The sequence below is a fragment of the Danio rerio genome, chromosome 25, assembly GCF_052040795.2.
Source record: "Danio rerio strain M-AB ecotype USA chromosome 25, GRCz13ab, whole genome shotgun sequence".
NCBI lineage: Eukaryota > Metazoa > Chordata > Actinopteri > Cypriniformes > Danionidae > Danio > Danio rerio.
In genome coordinates this window covers 22,901,138-22,925,374 of record NC_141045.1, presented here as the reverse complement: position 1 = coordinate 22,925,374, position 24,237 = coordinate 22,901,138, and the positions used below count along the sequence as shown (strand labels likewise).

The 24,237-nt window shown below is 33.5% G+C and overlaps 1 protein-coding gene across 2 annotated transcripts in view; it reads left to right on the top strand.

Moving 5' to 3' along the window:
* Nucleotides 1–24,237, top strand: part of dock4a (dedicator of cytokinesis 4a) — a 199,006-nt gene that overhangs the window by 118,051 nt on the left and 56,718 nt on the right. For both annotated transcript variants that reach the window (XM_087312229.1, XM_087312228.1), the window contains 6 exons: nt 727–827; nt 7,355–7,436; nt 11,212–11,382; nt 17,071–17,263; nt 21,668–21,792; nt 22,159–22,293. In XM_087312229.1, the coding sequence (XP_087168355.1) occupies nt 727–827; nt 7,355–7,436; nt 11,212–11,382; nt 17,071–17,263; nt 21,668–21,792; nt 22,159–22,293 (807 nt within the window). The remainder of the gene's footprint in view (nt 1–726; nt 828–7,354; nt 7,437–11,211; nt 11,383–17,070; nt 17,264–21,667; nt 21,793–22,158; nt 22,294–24,237) is intronic.

Sequence of the window (24,237 nt, the reverse complement as noted above, 5' to 3'; positions counted from 1 at the left end):
AGTTGATTCATCGATTCAATGATTTGCCCAACAATTTTAGTTCAATTGAAATTGTTGATTTACCCACTGAAGTTGATTCCCCAAAATAGATGTAGAGATGGTGATCGATTCAGCAAATCAAATGATTAGTTTATCTGTAGAACTTGAAAGACCAAAAATGTTTTTGCCTGTAGATTGATTCACCAGTGGCTAATTAACCAGTTTCAACAGTTGATTCATGCACAAATTTTGATTTGCCAAATGCAACTCGAATTGTCTATTCACCTATAGAACTTGAATAAAAAAATAAAAAAAACTGTTTGAACAGTTGATTCACCTACAGATGTTAATTTGCCAAATGTTGATTTGCCAGTGCTTGATTCATCAATTATGCATTTGATTCACCTATAGAAGTTGATTTCCCAAGTTGATTTTTTATTCATAAAGTATGATTGTTGATTTACTTATTGAATTGATTCTCCAAAGTAGATTTACTGATTCAGTATAGGATTCACATATAGAAACTGATTTATCAAAAATTTATTTGCCAGCAATTTGATTCACCAGTGGTTGATTCTCCCTTTCTAACAGTTGATTCACCCTCAGATGTTGATTCACCAAATGCTGATTTGACAGTGGTTGATTTACCAATTATAACTATTGTAGATCTGCCAGTTGTTGATGTGTGAATATTTTCTTCTAAAGACTGAAGTCTTACTGAAGTGACAGTATTCATTTTCTCCTCAGGTACACGTTATAAATTTGCTGCAGGACAGCAAATTCCAGCTTTTCAAACCTGTAATGGACAACTACATTGAAAACCACTTTGCCGGAGCCCTGTCCTACAGGTAAACATTTTTAAGAATCACTTCTGTTTTGAGTGTTTTTTTTGTTTTGTTTTTTGTATTCAACTGTTCTTTCTATCTTTTGGCATTTGCTGCTTTTGCTACATCGTATATATGAGGAAACAGTTTTGAGATGTGTCACGTTATGAGAAGATTTGACTTTTAACTTGTTTCTCAAGTCTTTTACCTTTTTTATATTAAAATGCAAGTTGTCAAACAATACAGTTTTATTATTTTTTAATTTAAATTTTTGTTTTGTAATTGATTTGATTTATTATTTATTTATGTTTTATTTTATTTTTTTTATTTGTTTGTTTATTTGTTTACTTTTATTTTATTTATTACTATTTTTGCTTATTTTTGTTATTTTATGTTATTTATAAAAAAAATTTGTAATTTAATTATTTTATTTAACTTTTTATATTACTTATTACAAATTTTTGTTGTTTTATTTTGCTTTGTTTTACTTTTATAATTGGTTTATTTTTATTTAACATTTTATATAATTAAATATTTATTTTTGTTATTTTATTTTATTATTTAATTTAATTATTATTTTTATCATTTCTTTATTTTTATTTTACATTTAAATAGTTTATTGTTTATTTTCTGTTTTATTATTATTATTATTATTATTATTATTATTATTATTATTATTATTATTATTATTATTATTATTATTATTATTATTATTATTATTGCACAGCTAAATATCATTATAATTAGTCCGGTGGTTGATTTAGTAGTTCGCATTCATATAAATGGCACACAAGTTAAAATGTTTCAAAGAACTTAGAAAAACTATTGGATATCCCATGGCTTCTCTCTAAAAGTGTGTGTTATGCTTTTGTGAAAGTTGTGTTTGCTAACATAAAAAGATGAAAGGTGTTTTTTGTTGAGCTCCAGGCCTTGTAGACTAAAACCGGTCGTGTTTCTCTGAGCCCAGAGCACAACATCTTGCTTTAATCTGTCATAACAGGTTTCATTTTACTGACAATGCAGTTTTTGTGTGGTCTGGAAGGTGGTGTGCACTGCTCTTTTTAATTTTTTTCTTATTTGCTACTTTTTTTTTTCTATTTAAGCTATTTTATGGTACAAAGTTCGCTCTTGGCATTGGTTTTATTATTCGTATTTATTTTAATTGTTTAATCTTTTAAACCAGAACTGAAAACTATATATTTACATTATTTTCAGTATGGTATTTATATACAGGTATTTTCCAACAGTTTATTATTTACTCTTTAGTTTACATTGTGTGTATGTACAATTGTTATGATGTTAAGCGTAATTCAAACTGTATTTTGTGATGTTATTCTGCATCTGTTTGGATTTTAATATTACTTTTTATTTTTAAAGAATTAGAATTTTTATTTTAATTATATATTTAGTTCTATATTTATTGTATTATTTCATTTTGCATTACGTATATTGAATGTTAGTCAACAATTTTATTATGTTTATTCATTATTTAACATTGAAATATCGAATCTGAAATTGATATGAATTTTTTGAAACTTTTTTATTTGTAAAAACATTTATTATTATAATTTTATTATAACAAATTACAAAACAGTTCTTTTTGTTTTGAAATTTGTTTTGTTTTGATGTGTTTTGTACGCATTATGTATTTCATTTTACGTTATGTATATTAAATGTTTTTAACATTTTTACTGTTTATTCATTATTATTTAATATTGAAGTATCAAAATCGAAATCAACTTTTTATTTAGAGAATATTTGATTATAATTGCTATTATTTAAAAAAAAAAAGAATTGTTGTTTTGTTTTGTCTTTTTGTTTAGTGTTTTTTTTATAAGTTTAGTTTTATTTTGTGAACTACACTGTGTTGTATATTAACATTTCTTATATCACATGTAATTTAATTTAATTTAAAGCACACTTGCTTCTTGCTTTATCTGTTGTAACCGGTTTAATTTTAATGACAGTAAACATTTTGTTCTGTAGAAGGTAATGCATTTGTTTATGTTTTATGTTTATGCTCTTTTGTCTTTTCCTTATAATGTTTTTGTTTTCTCCTTCTCTGCTATGTTTTTCCCTCTCTGCTTTTGTTTTTTCTTTCTCTTTTTCTCATGTTCACCTGTCTACTGTGTGTGTTCTATCTGTCAGTGATTAGGTGTGTGTGTGTGTGTGTGTGTGTTCGCGCGTGTGTGCGTTCGTCCGTGTGCGTGTGTGTTTATGTTTGTGTGTGTGGGCAGTGTTGTGCTCATTCTCTCTTATGTCAGATTGAGGTGAATGTAGGCGGCCTGTAAAACACTCACTCACACTGTTCCTGTCACTCTGTGCTGTAATGCTGTCCTGTGTTTCTCTCTCAGTATGTTATTCTCTGGTGTCGCTCCTCTTGCCCCAACTTTCTTGTTTCTTATTTTAATAACTTACTTAATTATTAATTCATTTAAATTCAACTAATGAAAACAAAATCACTTAAGTTTATTTAATTTTATTTTATTGGTTGCCTCTTTTGTTGTAAAGCCAAACTTTACCCATTTTTTATGTGTGTGTAATTTGATGATGTGCTGTTTATATTTCTTAAAGAGCCCCTATTTTACTTTATAAAAGGTCAAATTTTGGATTTGGGGGTCTCCAACAACAGGCTGATATGCATGCAAGGTCAAAAAACACTTTCATTGTCTTATAATATGCATTTTTAATGCATTTTTTATGCATTTTTTTTACCAAGTTATCCCAGCGACTTCCATATGATTCGTTCAGCAGTTTATTTGTTCCCAAAGTCCTCCTTAGCGCGATGCTACTCTGCACTGATTGGTCTGATGACCCAGTCTGTTGCAATTGGTCAACTGCATTCAGTGTGAGACAGAGAGAAATGCCCACCACAGCTTATCAACAATTTTTAATTAGTCAGAGTGCAGAGTGTATGTGTGAACCCAATGCAGGAGTGCATTAAAGCAATGCAGTTTAACACCAGCATATGGCTTTATTCTTAACCATGACACACATTCAGTATTAATCCACACAGTGGCAAAGGCTGAACTATTTTGAAACTTGACCACCGGACGTGTGTAGGAACAGCTGACAGAGGCCATAGCAACGACAAATGGCAGTGCATCCGTAACAAAGTGGCAGTTGTCATGTTTTCAATGTGGTTTTAGACGCGATATGATAATATATAGAGTTAACAAGATACAGTACAAGCCATGTGGATTGGTTACAAGTAACAAAACACAATTAAATACATGAGTATTTTTACTTGTGTTTACATTTATTTTATTGATATATTTTGTTTTATTATATTTTTTGCTTTGGGTTTATTAAGTGTATTATTCATTATTATTTGTTATTTTATTTTGTTTTATTTTATTTTATTTTATTTTATTTTATTTTACAAAAGGACCTAGAAAACCCTGCAAAAAATATCCCCTCTGGATTACTCTGTTTTACAGTCTGTTTTCAGTTGAATGTTTTTTTATTCCCTCACACACAAAAACACACGCACATCATTCTTCACACAGCTCTGTGTCTCTCAGCATGCTCAAAAACACATTGATGGTCACACACTGGTTAATCTGATGGATGCTGCAGTGATGAAGGTCTGTTTGTCTGAGTGTAGAACAGAGGTGTATGTGTGTCTGTTCCTGTCTGTGTTTGTGTGTCTGTCTGTCTGCCTGTCTGTCTGTGTGCGGGTACGCATGAAGTAACTGTACCTGATGCAATTGGCTGGACATTTACTGAGGTTTACTGTTGCTGGACAAACAGTCAAAGTCATTGAATAATATTCACATTTATGAATCTATCAGAGCAGTGTAAAATAAAAGGCGTTGTATTTTATGTTGGTCTTTTATAGCACAATCTACATATTTTCAGAATTTTGGTTATGAATTGAATAGGATCTAACTGAAAGAATTCAAATCAAGTATGTAGTAGTAATTTGAAGTAATATACAGTTTTTACCACATAGCCCTTTTTCACACAGGGTTTTGTAGTTTTGGGTTAAGTTTCCTTTAATAATAAAAACCTTTATTTCAAAACAGCATGAACAGCGGAACTACTTTCTTCCACCATTCATTTACATCTGCAGCTGACATCAGAACTGCAGAAACCATTGCTAAATTACCAACGTCACTTTGTAGCTAGTGTTTGATTGATTCTCTAGCATAATGTCTAAATTGATGACAAAACAGATGCTTTTGCTCACATTTTAAGATTATAAGGCTGAACGGCATGAAATGCTATCTCAGAGATGTCCTACTTCTCTGTTGCAATTGGGAGATCACTATATTATTATGGTATAAATACAGCACAACATACAAAAGAGAGAGATCGACTTATAAAGACATTTATCTGTTTAATAATGATTTGATCAGATGTTCTTTGAAATTATGCTTATTATGCGGTTTCTGTCACCATCTTGTGAATAAACATAGTCATGTCATGCGCTGTCTCTCAGAAGTTATAAATATTTAAAATAGGCAATCTCCTTATAAATAAACTAAATAGTTGCAATCAAAACAACTACATTCTCAACTAAAAAAGCCTCAAAAGTACATCATGTACAGCAGTAATATATGTCAAACTGTAGAATGTCCTCTGCTTGTCTCTGTATGTGGGAGGAGTAATTCACGAATTCAAAGGTGAAGGGTTAAAAGGCTGTTACTGACACATGCCCTTAATGATTTTGTCCCTTGCACTTTAGACTTTGCACCTAAATTATCAAAATAGAGCTCTTAAACAAAACTGAACCTAATGAAGAATAAAACTGTTCAAAACTGTTAAAAAAAAAGAATCTGTTATCAGGTAGCATTGACTTTTGAGCTGAATCAACTGCTCTGAAATATTACAATCACAACACATCTGAAGATTAGTGAGGTGGGACAGTGTGTTTAATTAAGATCTAATTGCTTTTTAAATGGGATCTTTAGGGGGAATTAGAGCTAGTATTATGCCGTAGTTAACATTAATTGCAATCGCATGCTGGGAAATGTAAATTTTTTTTGTTCCTTATGGCCAAATTATACTCCTGGGCTTCCAAAAATCAACAACATCCTACTGAAAGACCTGGTTTTACTCCAATTATTACTGTTTTTTTTTCTTTCATTTGTAATTAATCTCAACAGCTTACATTAAAAATGAATGTTGCATGAGGCAATGATGCCAAATAGAAAAGGTTTAACAAAAAGGAAGCCATTCTCATTATTTCCTTCAAATATTCTACTGTGTATTATGCTAATTCATTCATTCTTTTTCTTGTCGGCTTAATCCCTTTATTTATCGGGGGTCGCCACAGCGGAATGAACCGCCAACTTATCCAGCATGTTTTTACGCAGCAGATGCCCTTCCAGCCGCAACCCATCTCTGGGAAACATCCACACACACTCATTCACACACACACTCTTACTCTTACACACTTACAATTCACCTGCACCGCATGTCTTTGGACTGTGGGGGAAACCTGAGCACCCGGAGGAAACCCATGTAAACGCAGGGAGAACATGCAAACTCCACACAGAGATGCCAACTGAGACAAGGCTTAAACCAGCAACCTTCTTGCTCTGAGGCGACAGCACTACCTACTGCGTCACTGCGTCGCCTGTATTATGTTAAAATGTACAGTAAAATATGTACATAAAAGGGTGTTGTTAAGCCTTACATTGTGAGTAGTTTATTACACAAGACACATTTCACTTAAAGCATGCGTATTGATGCAAATCCAGAAACTTTGGTAAATTATTTTACTTTATGTACTGTATATTGAATATTATTGACCATTTTGTGTCAGATTATCAAATGAATTTACATGTATAGTGTAATTTACATTATAGTCAAAAACAAAAATTATGCTAGAATCTAAATTCCAATACCATCAAAAAATCATTTTTGTTGCTTGGCTTGTTCAAACTACTTATTTAAAATGAGCTGAACTAATGCAATTCTTGATTTTTTTTTATTGTTTTTGTTTTTTTGCACAAGGTAATTGTTTTATTGATTTGTTTTGGGTATTAAATCCATGTTAGCCATTAAGCATAAAGCTCGAGCCACCAAGCAGATAGAAGCCCTGCCTATGATGTGACTCTACGTCTATTGAAGCGAATTTGACCCGTTATAAAGCGAGTAAACTCAAAATGTTCATGTGTCAATTTACACACGAATAGCACTATTTATTCATGCATGCCGCATTTGGTGTGAAAACAGCAAAGATTTTCTCATGCATTTTTATTTTTTCTCACAGGTGTCATTATAGAGACTGTATAGAATCTTGAGCACTGGCTATGAATATTGTGTACAGTAATATTATGCATGTTCCCTGCAGGACAAACAGGAACGTTCAGTATTCTTTCTCTCTCTCACACACACACACACACACACAGACACACACACACAGATACACACACACACACACACACACACACACACACACACACACACACACACACACACACACACACACACACACACACACACACACACACACAGACACACACACACACAGACAGCAAAATGGAGCCAAGAGTATTCTCTGGATCTTGTTGACTGATATGCTCTGCTTGCGTCTGCAGGGATCTGATCCGAGTATTGAAGTGGTATGTGGATCGCATCATTGATGCCGAGCACCAGGAGCAGATCCAGCAGGTTTTGAAGGTGAGAAAAACCAAACATGTGCCTCAATATGTCAGTGTCAGAAATGAACAAGGACTTGAAGGAAAAGTGACACCGAAATGAGGAGATTTAAATCAAAACAAAAAAATAAATGCACCTGGGCAATTAAACTAATGCTATAAATGTTGCAATGAAATTTATTTTGTTGTTGTTGTTTTTTTTTTTGCTACCCTTAATTCCAACCAGTCACACAGCATTGCCATAATGCTGCTCTGTGTGAACGCAGAAGGAAAATTGCTGGAAAGAGTATGTTTACGTTTAGAAAACGCTGACGTGAGACGTTTATTCCAGCCATCAGAACATTCAGACACATTTACATCCGTGCTGTTCATGAAAATAAAAGCCTTTGAATATTTTTCCAGACACATTTAACTACTAGATGTTAGTCAGATAACGTTTCTATGTTCCTTCTAAATGCCAACTTAATGATAAGAAAAAATTATCAATAAAATGTTTATGTACATCTTGACTTGCAAAAGTGTTCCTCCATATGTTTTTATCGAAGTTGTTTACAATCCACTGATCCATCCACAAAATTTGTAATGTCAAATGTGTAAATATTTATCTGCATTTAGTGCTTCTGCCTTTGGATGCCTCTGGAACAAAGTAGCTGCACGAATGCTTAAACTTTAAATAAAAGTGAAACCATCAACAAAAGCCTGACCACTTCAATGTTGACAAATACAAGTGCAGCTGTTTAGAGCTCATTTCTGTTTAATGATTTTTTAATGAGAATTTACCTGTATTTTGAAATGTGAACAGTGTTTTTTAAAATTTACTAGTAAAATTATATTGGAAATTTTCAGGATATTTACCTGTATTACGGTGTGAAAAGGGCTTTACCTCATGACAACAGCATTTGTGCTGTTTTCACCTTTCTGACTGGCCAATACAGCTTTATTCTTAAGCTGGGATCACATAAAATGTGGAGCACTGTGTCACTATCTCTAGTTTACTAGCAGGATGTTTTTCACCTCAGGCTTTTGGTCAAGTTCAATTATTTAAATTTGCACAGTAGACATGATTGAGGTAAATTCCACAAATTTGTGGCAAACACGTCATAAATTCTGTCATTCACGCTGCGCAATGATATTCTCCTCTGTTCATATGTTTGGGTTGACTTTGTATTCAACATACTCACATGAACTCTTAATTCTGTGTTTAGTGTTGATCCAGCATGCTCTTGACAGTGAATTTAATGTGGATGGAGATTTTTTTTTTAAAACAACAAAGGCATTTTTAAAAATATACCTACAGTATGTATTAGGAATGCTCATAAAAACCAATTAACCGTTAACCGAAAGAGTGCGTTTTTAACCGATTAATGGTATCAGTTAAATGATTAAGTAATATTGTTTTCTATATTTTTTAAAGTTTGACTGCATATCAAGCCGATCACACCGAACACACTTTTTGCATGGAGAGGCACATCTTTTGAATAATTTACTAACAGCTATGAACGTTTGCATGCTGCTTATGCACCCTGCACACCTTGCATTTTTGCTGCGAGCATGCTGTGCGCGCACATTTAAAAAAGTAAACTCTGAGTGGAAAAACGTTACTTCAGTCTTTTCCAGAAAAATTCCGGAACGTCCTCGTCTACTGTATGTGAACAGCGGGTTTTTTTTATTTTTATTTTTTTTATTTACCAGTAAAGTCATTCCGGAGATTTTCTGGATATTTACCAGTATTACTGTGTGAAAGGGGCTTTACCTCATGACAACAGCATCAGTTTTCATCTTTCTGATTAGCCAACACAGCTTTATTCTTAAGCTGTCATCACATAAAATGTGGAGCACTGCGTCACTAGCTCTAGTTTACTAGAGGGATGTTTTTCACCTCATGCTAATTTTCTGGTCAAGTTAATTATTTGAATATTTGAAAATGTATTATTTTTTGACTGTTTTAAATTAAAGTTAAATTAAAATATTAACTTAAAAGTTATTTTATTATTATTTTATTTAAGATGTATTTTATGCATCGATATTAACATATTTTAGTTTTATTTTTTTATGATTTTCTAATGTTTAGTATATTAAATAAATAAATAAATAAATAAAGTATCTGCATATTTATGTGGAAGGATTTTAAAAGCATAGGAGCTGAAATCTTAACAATTAAAATAAATTACATTACCTTAAAATACAAGTTTTATTTTATTTGTTAAGACAAGAGAGCGGCTGCTATTCTGTTTTCTAAACAAGACAGTAGGTCCCTCATATAATACAATTCATTATGTTGTGCGCAAATCATATAAACATTTGTATCTTATTCAGTAATATAAATAAACAAACAAACAAACAAACAAATAAATAAATAAATATGTTTTTATTTCCAGAAATAAATTAGATTATGAATAGATTGAATAATCTGCAGGTTTTTGTCAGCGCAAATTCCATGTGGGCTTACCAAAGCTTCCTGGAAATCAATTTAAATGGGACAAATATTGCTTCTGAATTTAGAAATGAGTTTTTGGTTTCCAGTCTTTCCGTCGATCTGTCAAATTGAAAGGAACTCTGAATGAATCCTGCAGGTTCTCTGTTCTGATCTTTTAAGCTTCCTCCCCTGATGCATCTGCTTTTCTTCTCCAGCCTTCTTTTTTTTTTTTTTTTTAAGCTCTGAACATTGTCTTTTCTTCCTTCATTGGCTCATTCTGTTTTCATGACCTGTCGTGGGACCGTCAGTGCGTCCACGCTCATTTACACCCTTCAGAGGTGCTGTTTGAAAGCAATTCCCACTTTCTTACCTTCAATCCTTCAAAGCTTTTTGGGCGCAGTGTGTGCCGTGAATATTTGGGTATTTTTGCCCATTCTGATTGAAATGTTTGAAAAGAGCAAAGTAAAAACTCAAATGTCTTTCTTTCTTTCTTTCATTTTTTCTTTCTTTCTATCTTTCTTTCTTTCTTTCTTTCTTTCTTTCTTTCTTTCTTTCTTATTCTATGTTATTAGCCCCCTTCTTATTTTTTTTTACGGAGAGAAGATTTCTTTAACACATTTGTAAATATAATAGCTCTAATAACTAATTACTAATAACTGATTTATTTTATCTTTGCCATGATGACAGTAAATAATATTTGACTCATTATTTTTCAAGACAGCTTAAAGTGATATTTAAAGGCTTAACTAGTTTAACTAGGTTAACTAAGCAAGTTAGGGTTAACTAAGCAAAGTTATTTTGTAACGATGGTTTGTTCTGTGTAGACTACTGAAGAAAAATATAGCTTAAAGGGGCTAATAATTTTGACCTTGAAATGGTTTTTAAAAAAATAAAAACTGCTTTTATTCTAGCCAAAATCAAACAAAAAATACTTTCCCCAGAAAAAAAATAATATCAGATATACTGTGAACATGTCCATTCCCTGTTAAACATCATTTGGGAAATATTTAAAGAAGAAAAAAAATCAAAGGTGGACTAATAATTCTGACTCAACTGTATGTATAATTATATATATAATATTTATTTTTCTAGCCGAAATATATATATTATATATAAATTATATATATATATATATATATATATATATATATATATATATATATATATATATATATATATATATATATATATATATATATATAAATTGGAAATACTGAATAAGACAAATAAATTGGTAATAATTTTGACTTCAACTCTATATATCTGTATATTTATTATATTTATATGTATATTAATATATAATATGTGTGTTTTAGTAAAAGTTGTCAAAATTTGTCAGGCTGTGTATGCAACAGCTGATTGGTTGTCATGTGTCCCACAGGCGTCAGAGTACTTGTTTAAGTACATTGTTCAGTCTCGGCGTCTGTATGCGGCAGCTACTGGAGGACAGAATGAAGAGGAGTTTCGCTGCTCTGTTCATGAACTCTTCAAATCCATCCACCTGTTCCTGTCCCATGAAAGTAAAGGCATCAGCCCCATCACACACACACAGGTGAGACAGATAGTGTTGTACGATACACTGGTACTACGATACCATCGCAATACCGTGGCTTTCAGAACAAAACCGTTGCTCTTTTTACTAACAGTTGTTCTTTGGCTGACAGCTGTAGTTCCAAATGCTTGACAATAGGGGGCAGTGTGGGGGGCAGCACACTGCTTCTACAACACATTGGGCTCTATTTTGACGGTCCATGCGCAAAGTGCAAAGCGCAGGGCGCAATCGCATTCAGGGCATGTCAGGATCCACTTTTGCTAATATAAGGACGGAAAAATCCGCTTTGCGCTATGGTGTATGGTCTAAAAGGGTTGAGCTTATTCTCCTAATTTGTTATAGGTGTGTTTTGAGAATAAATCAATTAGAGTCTCATCTCCTATTCCCTTCAAAAGTCTGTTGCATCGCGCCATCGTGCATTTGCTATTTACATGACGTAAAGTAAGTGTAAGTGGAAAAACTGAGCATTTCACAAACAAGAAAACAGTTAAACAGAGCATCTGCTGTGCGAAAATGAGAGATAAATTATTAACTTTCACTTTTGCTCTCATGGATAGGGAAAGCTTGTATGCACAGACATCAATTAGCCTATACATAATTAATTTAGTTTGTTAAGCGCAAAGATTTTTTTCAAAACTATTTCTAAATTCAGTTCTAATTTCCAGCAAACGAAAAAAATGAACAATAATAACAAAGAGTGGTCAAAAAATAATGGTAAAATATGCATATAATAAATAATACTGCTAATAATAATAATAGTATTATACAAAAGCAAATTGTCACAGATAAACTGAAAAAGCCCCCCGAAATGAAGAAGGCATGAAGGCAGTTTCTTTAATATTAATGTAGGCTAGAAAACAATTTGTTTTTGTAATATTTTAATCCTTTATATGTATATCCTATTTATATTCTTATTATATCCTATATACAGTATATCCTTAATAGATATTTGCGTATTGCTCTACATCTTTTGTGTATTAAGCAGTGTGTAACCAAGGTGCACAACTAACGCACTCTGCACTGGACAATAGACCGGCTTTGTTTCTGGTCTATTGAAAAATCTTTTATAGTTTCTCAAAATAGCCACATGCTAGCAATACACACCTATGGGCGCACATATGAGCGCAAATGCATTTGCTATTTAAACAGCGTGTTGCAAAACGTCAAAACGACTCTTGCGCTAAGCTGAAACTAGCAAACAACAATTGCGTCGCGCCTTGCGCCACATTGCACCGGGTGTATGATAGGGCCTATTGAGTGTACGTTGAACTGTGCTTTGCCTCTCATGTGAACTGTCCAGCTTTCATAATGACAAAACAAGGTATTGCTGCACATACAGATGCTCTTATTGACTGTTTAGAGCTTGGGGGATGCGCAAATGTCAAATATGCAATTATTATGCATACAGTGCATCTGAAAATATTTGTAGCGCTTCACTTTTTCCACATTTTTTATGTTACAGCCTTATTCCAAAATGGAATAAACTCATTTATTTCCTCAAAATTCTACACACAATACCCCATAATGACAGTGTGAAAAAAAAGAGTTTTTAAAATGGTTGGGAATTTATTAAAAATAAAAAAACTGAAAAAATCACATGTACAGAAGTATTCACAGCCTTTGCTAAATACTTTGTTGATGCACCTTTGGCAGCAATTACAGCCTTACGTCTTTTTGAATATGCCACAAGCTTGGCACACCTGTCTTTGGGAATTTTTGCCCATTCCTCTTTGCAATACCTCTCAAGCTCTATCAGGTTGGACGAGAAGCAATGGTGTACAGCCATTTTCAGATCTCTCCAGAGATGTTCAATAGGATTTAGATCTGGGCTCTGGCTGGGCCACTCAAGAGCACTCTGAAGCAGGTTTTCATTTAGGATGTCTCTGTACATTGCTGCATTCATCTTTCCCTTTATTCTGACTAGTCTTCCAGTTCCTGCTGCTGAAAATCATCCCCACAGCATGATGCTGCCACCACCATGCTTCATTGTAGGCATGGTATTAGCCTGGTGATGAGGCTAAGGCATGGTATTAGGCCTGGTATTAGCCTGGTGATGAGGCTAAGGCATGGTATTAGGCATGGTATTAGCCTGGTGATGAGCGGTGCCTGGTTTTCTCCAAACGTAACGCCTGGCATTCACTCCAAAGAGTTCCATTTTAGTCTCATCAGACCAGAGAAGATTTTTTCGTATGGACTGAGAGTCCATCAGAAGCCATTTGGCAAATTCTAGACAGGGAGTGGCTTCTGTCTGGCCTATCTGGCCTATCTGGCCATCTATCTATCTATCTATCTATCTATCTATCTATCTATCTATCTATCTATCTATCTATCTATCTATCTATCTATCTATCTATCTATCTATCTATCTATCTGTCTGTCTGTCTGTCTGTCTGTCTGTCTGTCTGTCTGTCTGTCTGTCTGTCTGTCTGTCTGTCTGTCTGTCTGTCTGTCTGTCTGTCTGTCTGTCTGTCTGTCTGTCTGTCTGTCTGTCTGTCTATCTATCTATCTATCTATCTATCCATCTATCCATCTATCCATCCATCCATCTATCTATAAGACATTCTTCAGAAGAAAAAATATAGTAGGAAATACAGTGAAACATTCCTTGTTCTATTAAGCATTATTTGGGAAATAATTGGAAAAAATAAATCACAGGAGGGCTACTAATTTTGTCTCCAACTGTATATGGACATGCAGCCTAAATCAATCAGTTCACACACTAACAGTACACTAATTAGCAATGTTTATCAAGCACTGCTCTTCGTTTTTCAACCCGACCCACATTTGTTCTGTTAGCATAGTGGCGTCTAAAGCTCAGTGAGCCCATAGAGAGCTAATCCGCTCTCGATATACACAAACAGAGACGCACGCTGAGCTTGCTAAAAGCCCAGCACACACACTGTCGCGGCCCGTCAAACTCTGCGTGTCCATCGGGCCGCCGTTCACACATTCACTAACACCGAAACCCTCAGTCAGGTCTGTTCTTGTTCTGGAGGCCCAGCAGGAGAGCAGATTTCAATTAACACTGCCAAGAAAACAAAGCGTCTTTGGACACCGAGGCATAATCCAAAAACACATGCAGACGACTGGATTTGGGCCAGGTTTATGTGTGTGTTCTTGTGTGTGTGTGCGCCTTCGTTTACATCTGTTGTTTGACGTCTCCTGCTGCGCCAAAGGAATGATTTTCACTATATCACTGTGCAAATGTGTTTGGAGGAAGATGATAGTGCTGTGACAATTATTCTGCAAAATATTGAATTGCATATTACACACATTAACTCCGTCTCTTGGGTTATAATTAATGAGTGTTAATAAGCATTTGGTTTTCGTATTAAAGGAACACTCATCCAATTGTTTATCGAGATTTGTTTTCAAGGCTTTTTTCTGTGAGATTGTTGCCAAATGTGTGGATTTTTTTTTTATTAATAAGAAAGAAAATATATCAAAACTCGTGTAAAATCTTATTATGAATAAATATACAAAATAAAAATGTATATTATCTATTAAATGAGTTTGAATTAGGGATTATTAATTCATATTTATATGTAATTAGATTTTGTTATGTCTATATATCACAAAATAATAATGAGTTATATAAACTATATAAATTTGAATCTTTTACTGCTCAAATGGAATGTTATGTTAAATATAAAAAAAAATCTTTACTGTAGTTTTTTATGCTGGCATGTAATTAAATTCATAAGTTTATTCATATAAAAATGGCTATTTTCTTACAAACTAGGTTTTAAACCATTAAAATAATACTAATAATAATACTGTTGGGATAAATTGCAGACCGTCTGTGTGTTTCCTCAGTAAGCTGGAGCTCCAGGAAGGCAACAACAACTGAGAGATGTGAATCCAACAGTTTATTGCTCTCTTCTAAAGAAGACTGGGGTATTCCCAGCTTTTATACATCATACTCAGGGTTACATGGGTTATGAATACGTGCAAATATTCAGCTCAGTTAGGCAGAACAATTTTATCCAGTGCTCAAGAATGTCAAGGCGCAACGTCAAGGCGCCTAGTACAGGGACAACTTACAATAAGATAAGACACAGTTACAAAACAGAATATTTGGAGAGTGACTACATGGATATTTCTTTCAAATACTTATACTACTACTACTACTACTACTACTAATAATAATAGTCATCATTCATTCATTTTCTTGTCGGCTTAGTCCCTTTATTAATCTGGGGTCGCCACAGCGGAATGAACCGCCAACTTATGTTGTTGTATTATAATAATAATTGTATTATAATAATAACAATAATATTTATAATAATAATAATAATAATAATAATTATTATTATTATTATTATTATTATTATTATTATTATTATTATTACAGCTCTAGTTAAATATTTTTAAATAATAAATAAATAATAATAATAATAATAATTATTATTATTATTATTATTATTAATATTATCTTTATTATTATTGTATAATAATAATAATTAAATAATAATAATAATAATATAATAATAGTAATAATAACAATAATTATTATTATTATTATTATTATTATTATTATTACAGCTCTAGTTAAATATTTTTAAATAATAAATTATTATTAATATTATTATTATTATTATTATTACAGCTCTAGTTAAATATTTTTCAATAAAAAATTATTATTATTATTATTATTATTATTATTATTATTATTGCCATTATCCAAAACAATCAATTGATCAACATGTTTTGTAAAATATAATTTTAAGTAAATAAAATAAATACAATATACAATAATGAAATCATATAACCATAAATGTTATAAAACTAAGAATTAATAAAATAGTGTTTTAAATACATAAAAATATAATATCATATGCCTTAATGCCTTTGGATATTTTTCACCAATATGAGACATTTATTAGTTATTATAACTACATTTATTTTATCACTTTATTAATATAATTTATATTATAACATACTAATATTATAATTTAATATTATTCTATTACTCTATTATATTACTATATGTGTATAATTGTAACTTAATTATTTCTTGTTCATCATATTATCTCAAACAATAAATATTGATTAAACATTAATTAACAATTACATTGGATATTTTTGATTTTATTGATTAAACAGTAATTCATTATTTCTGGTTTAAACATTTTTATTATTAGAAATTTTAGCAGACATTTACTTGTAAATACACTTTTTTAAAATACAAACATAAACCTTACATTTTGACAATTATACATTCAAAAACAAACAAACATACAAAAAACTACAATAACAACCCATTAAACAAAAAAATAAACATTCCTTCAACCAACCACAAATCAGTGTTATCCATTGGTAAAAGTAGGAACTAAAGGCATAGTAAACATATTAATCACCAGTTTGTAGAAAGGAAATAAAAAGGGACCAAATTTTTTCAAATAGCAAAACCTTGTCAATTAGGGTATACTGGATTTTTTTAGACATGTAATGTACTCATTAACATAAAAAACAAACTGTTGTTGAACCTGTGTAAGTCAAAAACAATTCTTCAGAAACTCTAAATGATTAATGATTTCTTATCCTTCCCCTGCCACACCAGAGAAGCATTTTTTTTCGGCTAAATATAATATAGAAGATGCACAACACATTCAGAATCTGCATGTCCTGTATTTACCTCACAGAGCGTGACGGTGTGTATTAGTACTTATGTCTATGTTTCTCCAGGCCGTGTTCCTGCGATCCTTCCCCACTGTGAGCTGCGAGCTGCTAAAGATCTTCAGTATGAGAGAGGTGGCGAATGTGGCCAGAGACACACTGAACAGCCTGCCCACCCTCACACACACCGACTGCCCCCTGCAGCCCGTCAAACTGCAGTGCATGGCCAAAACTGTGGAGAGCCCACTCTACACCAACACAGGTGAAACACACACTGCTGAAAATAGCAAACACCTTTTTTTTCACCTGACATTTTTTGGCTTTGCACTAGAGTTTTTTTAATTTTTTATTTAAGTTTATTGTAAAGAAAACATCCAGAATACATCATGGTGTTTCTTTTGTTACGCTTTATTTATTTATTTTTGCTTTCCATAAACTGTTTATTTATTTATTTATTTATTTATTTGGTTATTTGTTTGTTTATTTTTAAGTCCAATGTAAAGAATACATTCGGGATACATTTTAGGTGTTACTTTTGTCACACTTTATTTATTTATTTATTTATTTATTTTTTTTTAAATTTGTATGTGCTGAATTTTTTGGCTTTCCTTAAGGTTTTTTTTGTTTGTTTGTTTGTTCATTTAATGTGCAGAAAAAAATCCATAAAATGTTTTAGGTGTTTTTTTTTTGTCACACTTTATTTTTTTGTTATTAATTTTATTTAGTTTTTTTTTAAACAAAATTTAGTTGGATTTGATCTTTTGGCTTTCCTTTATTGTTTATTTTTATTTATTTCTAATGTAAAGAAAACATTTGTATTACATTTTAGGTGTTTTTTTGTCACGGTTTTATTTATTGATTGATTTTTTGAATTTGTGTGTGTACAATTTGGCCTTTTGCCCTTCCATCATTTTTTTTTTTTTCATGAATTATTTTTGTGTCTAAATCTAATGTAAAGATTGTATTTAAATTAGAGCTGTCAAAATTTGCGTGTTAACGCATGTGATTAATTTGAAATATTTAACGCATTAAAAAATTACGCAATTAACACAGTTGCAGCTTTTTTTATTTTCTGTTGTGGCCGATGTGTGTTACATGTACAAAGAAATATGGATAAGATCAAGGAAGCACTTTTAGAAGGAAAGTTTCTGCATGGCGAATGGAAAGAAAAACTTCAGCATTTTGTGACTCGGTTGGTCCTTTAAGCTAATCAAAAATAGCTGTCAAAGACCCAAAGGCCCTATTCCTCTGCCTTTAAGTTGATTCCTTGCGCCATCAAATGTTTCATTAAGTTAGAAGTGTTTCCCCCTAAACGCAACTTTTGTGGAGCGTCTGCTTCACGTTGTTGTGTCAGAATTCTTGTGAAATACAGCCATGCTTTAGAATGCTATTTAAAATTTGCTTCGTTTAAGAATGCGATCATGCGTGTTGATATCATAATCATAAAATCTAAGTATTTGTCTTGATCAGGGTTTGGGGAAAAAGGAGTGAGGACACAAGTGCAGACAAAATATTGTTTTTTATTAGTAACAAAATAAAATAAGACTCAGGGAAGTGGGGGAAAACATTAAATAAAATGGCAAAAAACAAACTTGACTAGACTGGCAGGAAAAGGCAGGGCTGGACAGGGCTTGACACAACAGGACAGGGAAATAATCGACGATGAACTGGCACAGGACAGCCGACATGGGGAGAATATAAGCAGAAGTAAATTAACACCTAAACGGGTGAACCTAAAAAACTAATAATGGGTTAACAAGGAGGATGGGACTAGACAATAGACAGGAGAGCACATGACACAAAAAGACAACACAAGCCATGCGCTCACATAAAATGAGACTAGAACACACAGCCAATTAGAAAACTCATTAACCGCGTGTTCACAAGACAATACATAAGCAAGCACAACACTAAAGCACACCACAAAAGCACGCGACCACAATGTAAACATCCAGCAATGTGCTTAGACAACAACAACATAAACAGACGCAAGACACAAGTATACGATAGATGTAAACACCTCACTGTGCGCTCACACATAAACAATGTGCATGTTTCATCTCAGCACCGACCGAAACCAAAACCAACCAAACTGAAATGCTGAGAATAAAACACAGAGATGCCGACAGAACAAAACACAAAAACGAGTAGAGCGCCCATCCCAAGCACGCACAGACCCTGGCGCCCGCACCCAGAGACACACACAATGTCAGAAAACAAGTGCTCTACCCCGAGAAAACTCGAGCCGAGCACAATAGGACAGAACAAGACAGAGCTAGTTTCTGGACTCTCCCACCAAAACAAGAGTTTACAAGACCAGAGTGGCAGAACCCTTACAGTATTGGTGTCCACGTAAATGTACTCAATGAAAGTGCCAGATGATGCTGCAAGCTGTCAAAGACCCAAATTCCTCTGCCTTTAAGTTGATTCCTTGCGCCTCAAATGTTTCATTAAGTTAGAAGTGTTTCCCCCTAAACGCAACTTTTGTGGAGCGTCTGCTTCACGTTGTTGTGTCAGAATTCTTGTGAAATACAGCCATGCTTTAGAACGCTATTTAAAATTTGCTTCGTTTAAGAATGCGATCATGCGTGTTGATGAATCTGATACAAGACGCTCACCGGATGCGCTGCACTGCGTGCATTGTCTGTCTGTCTGTCTGTCTTTGTGTGTGTGTGTGTGTTGTGTGTGCGTTTTCTAGCAACAAGGGCAAACGCTTGACATCCACTTAGAATCCAATATGGACATCATTTTTGTTTGTTATTGACATTGATTGTTTTGAAAGTCAAATGGCACTTACATGCCTGTGTTTTTATTTCTGTAATAAATATGGCTTTTCGCGATTAATCATGATTAAATAAAAAAAGTGTAATTAATTAGTTAATGTTTTTAATCAATTGACATAAATTTTATCAATTGACAGCCCTAATTTAAATTTTTTTTTTTTATAAAATTCTAAATGTTATGAATTTGTGTGTGCAGAATTTGACCTTTTTGGCTTTCCTAAGTATAAATGAATAATGACAAGTATGTCAAACAAATCTACATCAATTTAGTTTTTCATTTTGATCCTGACTTTTCAATTTAGTGTGTCAGATTTTGCTGCAATTCATGCAAATATTTATTTTTTCACGCACATTTTTAAGCTCAAATTTAATGAAAGGAAATTTGTTTATTTCATTTGTCATTTGTTAGGTCATGTTCATTGCATTTATGTAATATTTTTATTTATAAAAATCTTTGCAGAAACTTGAAATACAACAAAAAAGTTTTTTTTTTTATTGGGGTGGGGGATTATACATGATGTTTAACAGAGCAAGGACTGATAACATTTTTTCTTCTGGAGAAAGTCTTATTTGCTTAACTTCGGCTAGAATAAAAGCGTTTTTTAATTTTTTAAAACCCATTTTAGGACAAAATTATTAGCCCCTTTAAGCTAACTTTTTTTTTTGATAGACTACAGAACAAACCATAGTTGTACAATAACTTGTCTAATTACCTTAGCCTGCCCAGTAACCCAAATAACCTAGATAAGCCTTTAAATGTCACTTTAAGCTGTATAGAAGTGTCTTGGAAAATATCTAGTCAATTATTATTTACTGTCATCATGGCAAATATAAAATAAATCAGATGAGTTATTAAAACTTTTATGTTTAGAAATGTGTTTAAAAAAATCTGCTCTCCTTTAAACAGAAATTAGGGGAAAAAAAATAAACAGGGGGCAAATAATTCAGGGGGGCTAATAATTCTGACTTCAACTCTATAATACATTTTTTTGCCTGTTCACCAAGATGGCTTCTGTGATTTTAATAATTATATATATATTGAGGAAAACAACATAATATTTAGTCAAGACAGAAAATTTTGAAAATGAACTGACAGCTCTAATAAAACAAGAAATAAAAAAATAAATCATATATGGGGATAAGGTTAATAGAGTCGAGTAGTTGTCATACCTTGAAATATTACCAAAAGAAACCACAGTGAATCACAACTGGATTTTTTTAGAATGATACTTAAGTAGTAGATTAAAAGATGTATTCACAACATATTGTTATGTTTGCTTATTTTATTTTAAGTATGAAACAGGAGTCTTTATTAAATAAAAAAAATAGCAGATGCTTGACTCAGTAAATGTATTATTATTATTATAATTGTTATTGTTGTTGTTGTTGTTGTTGTTGTTAATTATTTGTCAATTAAAGTATGATCGATTAACATTTATTTAAAAAGTATTTAAATGATATATAATGTGCAAAATATAAAATTATTATATTATTCATATAATAATGATAATTATTAAAAACATATACTATAATCATTTATTACATTTAAATGAGGGATAATAAATAGGTAATTAAAAATATGTAAATCTATTTACAGCTTTAGTGAAATAGCATTTAAAAAATTCAGTAATAAAAGTTGCTAATGGCAATTTCATTTGATATATTTGTTAACCTTATTTAAAAAAAAAACATCTTAAAAATGTAAATATTGATGAATGATTTCATGTTTGAACTGCGCTGCTATACCAGTGCAACATCCATTGTGTCTATTATTTTACAGTATTTATTTCCATTATTTTCATCATCCAGAGTTTTTAGAAATTGTGTATCAAGTATGTGGTCTGTAATAAGCTTAACAGATGCTTGTGTTTGTGTTTGGTTAGAGTCCCGGTGTGTGCTGTTGCCTGTGGTCCTGCGTCTGCTACACACACACCTGCAGGAGCAAAGGGAGCTGGTTCTGTGTGCAAACATCCTCAGCAGCATGTTGACTCTTCACACTCCTGCCACGGTCAGTCTCTCAAGCAGCTCATTTCATAGTCAGGATGTAGCTTTATATATATATATATATATATATATATATATATATATATATATATATATATATATATATATATATATATATATATATATATATATATATATATATATATTTATATTTATATTTATATATATATAATTCCATTGACAGCCCTTTTATATTAATAAAAATATTTCATCACATTTAATTTACTGATTTAAAAAAATAATAATTTATAAAGAAGATATTCCTAATTTTTTTATCCATTTTTATCAAATAGCACACATATTATTTAATTACAAAAAATAATTAAATAATATAATCGAATCAAATATCTTTCCTCTGACCTCTCTGTAGGACTGTGGTGTGTCGGACGAGGTGAATCTGGTCATGGAGAGTCTGTCTGGAGTTTTACTCCGAACCATCCTAGAAGTGACCAACCGTCCGCAGCCCTCTGCCTCCTCCTTGCGCCTACAGTACCAGGATGTCACTGTGAGGGTCATCTTTTATTTTCACTACAACAGAATGCTTTTTTGTCAATCCACTTGTTAAATTGTGAATTACAGTATGTTATACTGTTTCCAAGACAAAACATTTACTGATTTGACTAGACCTAGAGCTCTGCATTGGACCTTTGCTGAATTTCCAACCAGAAGCTGGAGCCCAAACTGGAGCCCAAACCCAAACCCTCTACGAATAACATTAACATTAAAGGGATAGTTTACCCATATTGAAAGTTCTGTTACCATTTATTCACCCTTTACTTGTTGAGGTTTTTCTGTTAAACACATTTTGAAGAAAACTGGAAACCTGTAACTATTGACATCCATAGTTTTAGTTTTTTCTGCTATGGAAGCTGATGGTTACATGTTTTCAGCTTTCTTCATAATATCCCCTTTAGTGTTCAACAGCAAAAAAAAAGAAATTTAAAGGTTTTAAACCAAATGTGGGTGAGTAGATTTTCACTTTTGGGTGAACTACCCCTTTAGAATATTTCGCACATTAAAGCAGTGTTTTTTAACTGTTTTGAGTGGGTCGATAGGGATGACGCTGCGGAGATCTGCTACCCAAAAGAGGGGAGACCTGCTGACAGCCTGTGGACTAGCCCCAAGGGGGGGAGTACATGAAAGAGGATGGTTAGCGGGGAGAGAAGACACAAGCCCGCCTTCAAAGAAGGGGGGACTAAACCGTAATTGAGTGATCTTATGGTATCGCCAACAGGGCATCACACATAGCAGGCACCTATACCCAGAACGCGGGCTGACCAGCGGGCATGCCAACAACGTAACTGTCCAACACCTGACTCCTCCACTGAGTCCGATGCTGGGGGCCTCGGAGGAACTCTGCAGGGTTCGTCAAATGGGGAACTGAGCTGACAAAGCTGAAAAAGCGCAAGCATCTCGGTGTTAGGGAGAATGGCGCAGCAAATGTGTTTCAACACCTTAACCGAATTGTTTCCTCAGTCACCAAGGGTTACCTAATAACCTTGAGGAAACTGGCTCCTCTTGCAAATTGTTAAAGATCTTGCTAGGCTCACTACCTGATCCTTAAACAGCGTGGTAGGAACCTTGAGCACATAGCCGGGCCGGGGTCTCAGAACAACATAAGAGTAGGACTGCCCAAATTCTTGGCACAAGTCACTGACTGAAAATGCCTCCAGGTCCCCAACCCTCTTAATCGATGCCAACGCGACCAGCAGAGGTGTCTTCAAGGATAGAAATCACAAGGATACTGAATTGAGTGGTGCGAAGGGATCCTCAAGTAGGCTCGTTAGCACTACTGCGAGATCCCAAGAGGGCATGAGAGGGGGGAAACATTCGCCTTGCACCTTTGAGGAACCAGATTATGAGGTTATACCTCCCCACGGTGCCGCCATCCACCGCATCATGATGAGCGGAAATAGCAGCCACTTAAACCTTCAGTGTGGAGGGTGTCAGCCTTCCCTCCTACCTGTCCTGAAGGAAAGAAAGCACAACACTGATCTAGCAAGTTCAGGGGTCTTCTCGGCGAGAAGCGCACAATTCAGTGAAGAGACTTCAATTCAGGGCGTTGACATGCCTTGTAGAGGGTGCTCTACCCTAAGTGATGGTGTTAACCACTGCCATCGGTAGGTTACCTATGTCTTCTTCGCGTCCATGGACCACACCTGTAGGTTCCACAGATCTGGGAAAGGGTGCCAGATGGTGCCCGGTCCCTGATAGAGTAGGTCCTCCCTCAAATGGACCCGCCAGGGGGGACCATCGTGAGAAGGGAGAGTTTTGTTATCCAGGTCTGCTTGGGCCAGAGAGGCGCAACTAGCAAGACCTACTCCTCGTCCTCCCTGACGTTCTGACGTTGCACAGTGACTGCGCGAGTAGGCTCACTGGGGGAACACACATTTGCACAAGCCTTGAGGCAAGCTATGGGCCAGTGCATCCATGCTGAGAGAGCCCTCAG